The sequence below is a fragment of the Dichomitus squalens genome, assembly GCF_000275845.1.
Source record: "Dichomitus squalens LYAD-421 SS1 unplaced genomic scaffold DICSQscaffold_75, whole genome shotgun sequence".
NCBI classification, from domain to species: Eukaryota; Fungi; Basidiomycota; class Agaricomycetes; order Polyporales; family Polyporaceae; genus Dichomitus; species Dichomitus squalens.
The window spans coordinates 1-9373 of record NW_006766957.1 but is presented as its reverse complement, the minus strand read 5'-3'; the positions used below and the strand labels follow the sequence as shown (position 1 = coordinate 9373).

The window sequence follows — 9373 nt, the reverse complement described above, 5'->3', positions numbered from 1 at the left end:
CGGGACAACCTACTAGATGCGGCAGCCATCAGACTTTGGGACTTCACACGCAACACTAGAGACGTACTATTGCCCTGTTCAGCAGATGTATTTATGAGAGAACACCTGCATGTTAACACATCAGCTGCCATCCGAGAGTCAATGGTCAGGACGTACCAAGGGGAAGATAGGCATACGGAGGGAATGCAAGAAGTACGAAGTCAAGATGTGGACGCGATGGCAGGTTGATATGGGACCATACGACGACGTCATCGCGGACGGATAAGTAATTTTGGGCAGGCAAGTCCCCCTTATAATAGAAATCTGCACAAGCGGTTGGGGATGTTGAGGGAATCTGGAGAGAATGTGCATGTTCCCACCAGATTCCCATCAAAGGGGGATTTACTGGGGAATCCGTGGGTGATATGCGCGGAATACGCAAATTCCCAGCATGTTCCCCGCCACCGTAATATGGCGCTTCACGCAGTGTGGTGACGTCGACGTGTTTTTCGCTTGTCTCAACATGTCTCTAAGACGTATGCGATACATTACTTTGTGCTACTGAACTAGCACGCGTGCTCTTTAGGTCAGCCACCCTCGTGTCGCTGTTCGCCAAGCCCGCAGACTTTTACAATCCTCTAAACCAGATCGCCGCTCCACTGCCCCCCCGCTATTGTTGTCGTGCTCACCACCCCCCATCATTCCACATCCTCCATCTGTCCCTGGATCAAAGGACTAGAGCATGAGGGCGAGGGCGAGGAGCTTTACGCGCAACAAGGTGTTGGACGCGAGGAGCCCTTCAGCACGCTTGCCAACATCCGCACATTTGCATTTGTCTCACTGTTCCCCCCCTTTTCCTCATCTTGATTGCTCCTTCCTTCAGTGAAGAGGAGTGTTATCCCACTCCCAATTCACATTCTTGACCTTTTCTCGACCTCGATCTCTCCCTCCTCGGTGAGGATATGATGTCATGCGCTTTAGGCGCCGATGTTTGAATTCGCTCGATGTACGTTTTGTCTCTTAATCCACCACGTCTACCATCTCCATCCCCGCATTTGCAAGCTGTCTCCCATTATGTCGCTTCCGCAGGTACTTTTCCCTCGATACAGCCTATCGACAAGTGTAGCAGACAACGGCAACAAAAACAACATGTGCGCCTCGCAAGACCTCGCAATGGCCTCCCCAGCTGATCTGCAAGGCACCAAGCATGCCCTACTGACTGACTGACTGACTGATTGACATCCTTGAGTGCCTGATTCGCGCTCTTACCCACCGCACCGGTTTTGTATTCTACACCACCGGGTGACCCCAGATATCGTGCCGGTGTGGATGGAAGACGATATGTTCCGCATGTAGTCACCAATATAGAGTCCATATTAGCGCCGTATGTAGCCGATATTCGCCGCCCATGTTGGTGCCATACCACGCACGACCTTCATCCAATACCATGACTTTGCGATTATCATCACAGCGTCTTAGACCCCAATCCTATCTGTCTTTCAGGTCCGTCCGATCTCAGTCATTGACATCGTATCCATGTGGGCTCACATGATCTCGACCCGTGGGCGACATGGGGCCCTGGACCTGCAAGTCTCTGTACCGCCTCCCATATACTTGTATAGGGCCCGTTGATCATATAGTCAGGATCACGTCCTCGATTTTAGCCTCATAGTATCGCTAATACATTCTCAGGTTAGCATCACAGGTACCATGTGCAGCTCCAACGAAGAGTGTGAACCTTCGCAAATGGTCGGCGACGGTTGGTCGCAGTTGGAGACGCTGTCCTCCCGCAGGACGCGTCGGGCCGAGGTTGAACGAGGGATTGCAGAAAGGAGGACTTCACGGTGATTTCTCGCTGAGGACATGCCCCTGTAGTATTCGCGCGCGATCATAGATGTAGCACTGACAAAAATTTGTGGTAGGTTGTTTGCGTCCGGCGGAGCTTTGGACTCGCAAACGTCCGAGACGCTATATATCTACACTCTCGACGAGCCTGGGACAGGTACGTTTCATGCCATAATTTCTTTCCTTTATTGACCTGATAATTCCTTGGAATCGACGGGAACAGATGTCGTGCGCACCAAGACATACACCTCAATCCGCGTACAAACTGACCGCGCGCAAGGTGAGAGTTACGATAACATCTCCATTTTTGTATCGTATTAATGCGACACTTTCAATGCATTAGATGTAGCTGCTGGCGGTACTACTGCTATGTGTCCATGCATGCGTGCGCTGGCATCCGCCCAAGAAGAATTACGGCACGTGCACATGGCTAATGCCGCCCAAGAACACCGCCTGCAACAGATGAATGCCTTCATTCAAGACAACACTGACTTATTTCTAGATGTCACGCAAGAGTCCCAAACCTTGGTCGACATGCCATGGTTGACGGACAGCTGTACGCTCGTAAGGTGAGAGTCCGCCATTGCCTACTATTCAATGTGAGAATCAACTTACACTCCGTTCTACAGTCCTGTAGAGGGTGTAGAGCACACAACACTTACAGACGGGAAGCGCGTTCGTGAGGACGACGTCGAGGGAGGGTTCGACAGAGGTCATGTTTGGAAGGAGGCTCGCCCGTCATACTCTCCGTATTAGAGGTCCGAGTGCAGCTTCGCTCACATGTCCATAGCATGTATCTTCTGGGCTATCTTACTAACAATCAGATTCATTTGTGGTTATATACTGTATGGAATGGTGACGGAGAGTATTGTCGCGTATATGCATGTACATCGGGACTTCATCTTCGGAACGGCGTCTGGCGCTTGTTCTTACCCCGTCTCATCTCATTTCCTCTGTTCCCTATTGATATCTCACAACGCATATGCCTGCTTTCGAACGTACTGAAGGTGAGCTCTCAGAGCATATAGTTTGGGCCACCTCATGTTGCCCGTTCTTGTCTTTGACTTGCCAGACTTTGAGGTTGCAGGGGCACTTGGCCGGTGCAAAGTTTGCAATGCACATGGACAAGGGCAGTGGGCGAGGCTTGCCAACCTGCGGGAACATGAGAAGGGCCAGCCACACCAGCAGAATCTCGCTCGAAAGCTTCGCATTGCCAACGAGGTGCCCAGGGTCTCTCACAACACCCTCCTAAATACCCTCCCAACACGCCCTCCTGAGGTTGTCACCTCCGACAATTACGACGAGTTCTTTCCGCAACTCGACTGGCTCCCTCTATCTCTTGGAGAAGACATAATTGAAGGTCAGACACGGCCTGGAGATGTCAATGAGCGGGAGAGGAAGGTTAGACTAGCCATGGAGAATCATGCCCTCGCCGGGCGAGTGGCCTTCTCAGCGGGGGAGGAGTCTCTACTGGGCGGGGGTGACTCTGAAGTCTCTTTGGAGGATGTTCTTGCTGGTTCCGGGCTTTTCCGAGCGGCCCTCCACCCTGAAGATGAAGATGACGACATTTTGGATTCTTCTCAACCCGAAAGTCAGTGGAATGGCAGCGATTGGCATGACATAGGAGGTGCGCATAGACTTCATTGCTTCACACACATCCCGACCTCAAACACTTCACTCCCATCGTCGTTCATCTCTTCCTCGATACTCAGGAGGGTATAACGACGCCAACGATCTTTCGCAGCACTTTTTTGGTGCACGGCAAGGCCCTCAGGAGGGCTACTTTCCATATCCCAACAAAGCGGTGCGTGGGTTTGCAGCGCGGTGCTGAGACAGGGACTTACGAGACATAGATGATGAAAACCGACATCTTATTCAGCTCTCCAGATCTACGGGTTTCTCGGTCACAGAAGGAAGCAATCCTAGGTTGGGGCCGAGCCCTCGGAGCGCAAGACGTCCCATCACTGTACAAGGTGGAGAAGTTTCAGGCAGAGGCGTTAGAGGCATACGGGAACCCGACCGAGCGGGGTGCAGACGTCTTCGGGCCATGTATTCTATCGTAATTCATTGCACCACCACATCGCCATGGTACGTTGTCTCTTGATCAAGTGTTTCCTTGTAATAATGCATAAATGGCAATACGCCCACCCAGATATGATGGCCTCCGAGGAAGTCGAGTTCAGAGCCGCCATTTGTGTTCCACCGAGACTGGTGCAGGGGTATACCCTCGATTCCCACGCGATGTCTTCGGCGCTGTTCAGCGAAGAGCTCTGTTTGACAGGCGGCAGACGACGCTGGGTGGACCATATGCTGTCTTGCCCTGACTTGGTAGCGGTGATAAGCCGCAACAGGTATGGAATTCTTCTCTTCATACAGTCTGTATATCCGAAAAAGTCTGCACTGAAGTACAGATCTGCTCCAGTGTATCAATCGTCGTATGCGCGCCCTATCACCATCAGGCTCCTCGAAGACCAGAAGGCACCCCCGACCCTGGTCAAGCGAGAGGTAACTACAGAGGTCGTCCTCGTACTCTCAGCGCCCTGGGAACGACCCCGGCTCCCTTATCATCATGCCTGCCCCTACACCCCCACCCTTCTGCGCCTTCAGCAGCGCTTCCTTTCCCCTGGCGATCAAAGGCCGCGCTTCGATGTTCCCTGCATCTAGTCAGCTGCCGTACCGACGTTGACGATACCAGCGTCCGACCCAGCAGGCCCGATCCACTTTCCGACGCTCCTAGTGTCCCGAGTCTACAGGCTACCGCTCAAGCCCTGCGGCACGCAGTTGTTCCACTCGATCGCCTGCTCGAGCTCGTCAAACGCGCCTCTTTGAGCACCGGGGCCAACATGCTTGTGCTCCACACTTTGGCCTTTACGTTCACCTCCTGCGGGATCGCAATAGTGGGCATGACGAAATTGCCGCCATCCAGTGTGGCCGTGCAGCGCTGACTGGCGGTGCCGACCGCCCCAAAAAAGACCGTGGGCACGGCGCGGGTGAGGTCGGCATCGGGCACGGCGACAATAGCTGCAGATAGCATATATGTCACGACTTTGGCGCTTCGGTGGACACGGAGACCAGCATGCACGAACCGTTGTCGGAGCTCGAGCAACGCCTTGCCAAAGAGGCCTTGAACGACCTTTTCAACTTCGCGTCTGACGGCCTCACTGCCTGTGAGGGAAACCATGTCCATGTCGGAGCTGCCAACGACGTGCTCGCCGACGGCCTTCCCACTGAGTACGAGATCAGCCACGGCACCTGGGACGCCGCTTCTCTCCAGCACTTCTGAGACAATTCTCGCCACCGCGACAGCGCAAAGAGGTGTGCTCGGAGCAGGTATCCAAGGTATCGCATTTCCTACCGCCAGCGACAGCGCGAGATTCCTAATGCGATACGACGCAGGCAGTGAGCTGCCATGCAAGATAAACGCAGGGGCTCGGCGTACCGGCCGTAGACCGCCATAAGGACGGCGAACGCGAACAACACCGCGACCACTCCAAGTCGGTTGGGGACTGCGAGAATATGTGAGCAAATGCGAGGTGAGCCTTCATGCATAGCTGTACGCGTACCTTCAAGAATGCTATAGCCTGGACGCCCATGCGCGGCAACTCGACCATTCATCATACAAGACAATCCAACGCAATAATCCGCCTAAAACGTGCTCGAATCGAGTGCCAGAACGAGCGTACGAGACGCACTGCATGACTTCAGCCGTCCGCTTGAGGCTGCTCGACGTGCCAGACCCAGTGCTAGTACTCACGCCCACATGTGAAATCGAGCGCGGCGGAGGCTGCCCGCGACCGGACTGCTGCTAAGAAGATGTGCACAATTAGCAGGCTATATGCGCGTAAGCATGCGAGTCTTGGGCTCACCCCGGCCGGGAGGTTGAAACCTCCCCCCATAGATGGCGTCCTGGGCCGCTCCCTACTACCACTGGCACTTGAGGTTGAGGTCGATGAATTCGAGGGGTTCGCTTGTTGCGGTAGCCCAGCGTTCTGGTTTGCAAGCGTTGCGAGCGAGGGCTGCAATTGCGCCGGTTCAGGCTGAGGGGCGCGTGAGGGCGCGCCGCGGGGCGCATTCGCCCCCCTCCCCCCCGTCGCGCGCCAAGTCAGCTGCGCAGGCGTGTCCTGCCAAAGCGGCACACCCACGCTCGAGACCTGGCTCCCCTCTTCCGTCGCCGCACCTGCGCTCTCGCCGTCCTCGAAACCGATTGGCCGCCCGACGCCCTCGTCGAGCGTGCCGAGGTCGACGGCCGCATACAGCGCGTCGTCCTCGGACGGGAAGTGGTATTCGTCCTCCTGCGACTCCGTCATCTCAACCTCCGGTGCGGCCGGTGGTGGAGCAGCCGACGTTGATGCAGCATTGGCGGACTCGGCGGCGGCGGCTGTGGCGCGTGCAGCCTTTTCCTGCGCGTCCTGGATGACCTTGAGACGCGCGGCGTGCCCTTCCGCCGTCCGCTGCGCCATTCCACCCTCATTCGGGTTCGCGTTCAACGGCGGACGCACCTGTGGTGCGCTGCCCCCCCAGGTGTCTGCAGTGGCAGTCCATTGGGCGCGAGAGGCGCCTTGCCCTTCGCGTTGAAGCGCGGGAAGGGCGCAGGAGGCGGGGGCACGACTGAGGGGCCTAATTCAGATTTAATGATAGGACGGGAGGGGCCTGCGGATGAAGACGAGGATGCGATGGGATGAGAGGTGTGGGAGGTGGACGTTGAGGCTTGAGGAGGGTTGGAGACGCCGGGCTTGGTCTCTTCGAACTCGAGGTGGCGGTGGAAGTCGGTACGGTTGAACTTGGGCTAGGGTAGCTAGCCAGCTCTTCGCACATCAGAGAATGCTAGGGGGCAACAAACACGCTGCAAATTAGGTTCGTCAATGGAACCGTCCGCTCCGATTGTCGTAGCGGCACTCGGGGGAGCATAGAGCCGGTTCGCGCATTCATGCGAATGTGCGCCAGTCCCTAATTTGCAGCGCGGGGATCACAAGCGGGCCATGAGGCTTTGGCTGTTCATGGAGTCTGCCACGGGAGCGGGCTGCTGTGAGTTGAGGGCCCAATCTGGAAGATGGGAATGATGGGACGCACCGTTTTGTGCCGAACTCATCGAATGCCGTCAAAAGCTCTTCTTCTACCCCCGAGTCTTCATCTGAGCCGTCGCGCTCGCTGTACGTGTGGGTCAGTGGGCTATTCCGTGAGAGGGGGCTGCGCTGGTGCCAGAAAGATGGCGGGGTAGCGCGGGGACTTTGAAGTTGGAAGAATCAGAGTCGGAGTCAGCGCGAGCGATAGGTCTTGGTCTACGGGTTGTGAAAGAGACCTTGCTCGTCGCAACAGAGGAGGACGTCATGGTGGTAAGCGATGAAGGGGGGCATTGCTTCGGAGGTGTCGGACAAGACGCTGCTGGACGAACGTGGCGGCGCTTTGATTTCGGCTCCTTATCATCTGTGCACAAAGTCCCGGGCCGCAACCATGGACGGTCGCGGCATGGCCGGCCGCAATGACCGGTTGGCCGCATGCACCGCTGGGCGATGGTCGCGAACTCTGAATTACAAACTGCAGCCCGATCTTCGAGAGCACTTTACACGCTATCGGCGTCCAGCAGATGCTACCTATACTCTAGAGGCGGACAACTCGTCCCAGCGACCCAGCATACTAACGCCACCAGCCCATCGCTCCCTGCCCGTCTGTGCATACGCACCGCCAGCCTGTTGAAAATTCTTCTGCGTCTGATGACCACACTCAGCCCAGCGAAAGAGTCCCCCCGCAGAGTATTGAACGAGGGCATAGCGATGCTCGTCGGGGCTCGCGAGGGGGGCATTTGAATGACGGATGATCGCTGAGGGGATGAGGATGGTTGTCCCTGGAGGGAACTCAATGATGAGTCTCAGGTCCCACAAAATCAAGTGACCCCCCAACTTCGGGTCGTAGTCGCCCAGAGCTGTGATGGCACACATGCCCCACGCAAGATTAAGGTGGTCGGTGTGGACGTGCGCGATTGCCCGCGGCCCAAGATTCCAAGTCGCACACGCAAACGCGCTGCCCTTGAAGTTGCGCTGAAGGGAGGGGTCCAGCGAGCACAATGCGACGAGAGTGGTGTTGTAGAAGCGGTGGAGCTTGGGGAAAAAGAGGCGGAATGAATCCATCAAGCGCGTTGAGTATGCAGGGGTATGCGGCGACGGTGCTCCCCGCGTAAGGGTACGCACTGTTGGCAAAATTCGCGATGCGACACATGGTTGTAGACTTCTTCACGGCATCGAGGATGGCGGCATTGTAGGGGGTATGTGCGAGATTGCCTACGCGCTAGGAACACGCGTCAGTGAGATTCAGCATATGCGGAGAGCTCGCCCACCTGCTGCCCGCCGCCGAATGAGATTCCGCTGGAAACGGCGGGATAGCCACCGCGCCGATGATCAACGATAGCCGCAGGTTGTTGCGGAGGTATTCCGCAAGAACGGCGCCCCGGCGATGAACCTCGGACCATGGCACATTGGCCTCCTGGCCAGGGGGCGGTGCGACATCACGCGGCCTGCCCGACACAACACCGATGAGAATCCCATCCCTGTCTACGATGGGCCGACATTTGCTACGGTGGGATGGTCATTAGCATGTCGATGGATTCGGAGAAGCGGCGACGAACTCATCGGCTTCCACCAGTCTAAAATGCTCGTCGCCCATAAGGCGCTGGATTTGTGCGGGCAAACGATCCGCCGCAGTTTGCTGGTAGCGCTGCGCTATGAACGCGTTCCTCGTGGCCGCGACGTCCTCCATAGCTAATGAGAAATCAGTCTCGATAGGGTCCGCGGCGCCGGCAGCGTCGTTCTTCATGCCTTCGGAGTCCTAGGCGAGCAGGGCGTCGGCATTTGTAGCCGTCTCAAGAGCAGCTGCAGCCTCACGATGCCTGATGGCGGACTCTCTAAGGGGCCGTTGGCCGCCGTGCGCAGCGCATAGGGGCGGCCTTGGCGCTGCGGCGCTGCTTGCTATGCCTGCGTGCGTGGTATTGGCCCTTGCTGATGTCGGGCTGGTCTGCAGGTGGCGACACCGGAAACTCCGGCACGGGTGGAATGGGGGTCGGCGCTGACTCACCGGGCGTTGAGAGCTTCCGGCGGTGCAATCGGCAGGTCGTCGTCCTCGGCACGCACTGCCCCATGCACCGGACCTGCGAGAGCGGCCTCTATGCGGGCCCGAAGGTCGAAATCTGGCGGCGCTTCAATTGGCGTACCAAAAGGAGCCACAGTTGCCCAGGGGGAAAAGGGCTGGCGGCTCCGTGTCTGTTGCATTGCTGAAGTCAAACCAGCATTGTTACGTAGAAGGCGCTGGCGCCTACCTGGCGGAATGGCGACTGGCTCGGAACAAGTGGACCTGCGCCGTACGCCAAGCAGCATCAGCGCGGACATCTTAGCGATACGCCGAGCACCGCGCGCCAGAGAGACGGGAAACGAGGGGTTTGCGCGCGCTCTCCCTGACACGCAGCACTGACAAAATGCCTCTCACCTTGCGGCGCCATGCTGCACTTCTCGTATATCAACCTGCGAATAGAAATTCGTATGAGAGGCGGGAGAGATACGCT

General features: G+C 56.9%; 2 protein-coding genes across 2 annotated transcripts; one reads left to right on the top strand and one right to left on the bottom strand.

The window, feature by feature from the left end:
• Positions 1–2865: 2865 nt before the first annotated feature.
• On the top strand, positions 2866–3887 carry DICSQDRAFT_174879 (uncharacterized protein; the record flags this gene model as incomplete). Its single annotated transcript, XM_007370738.1, has 3 exons — positions 2866–3451; positions 3537–3628; positions 3678–3887. 3 exons carry the CDS (start codon positions 2866–2868, stop codon positions 3885–3887), a joined length of 888 nt encoding a protein of 295 aa, XP_007370800.1.
• A 3528-nt stretch (positions 3888–7415) lies between these two features.
• On the bottom strand, positions 7416–8287 carry DICSQDRAFT_71501 (uncharacterized protein; the record flags this gene model as incomplete). Its single annotated transcript, XM_007370737.1, has 3 exons — positions 7416–7919; positions 7984–8106; positions 8156–8287. The coding sequence occupies 3 exons, from the start codon at positions 8285–8287 to the stop codon at positions 7416–7418; spliced, it is 759 nt and encodes a 252-aa protein (XP_007370799.1).
• Between the last annotated feature and the right edge of the window lie 1086 nt (positions 8288–9373).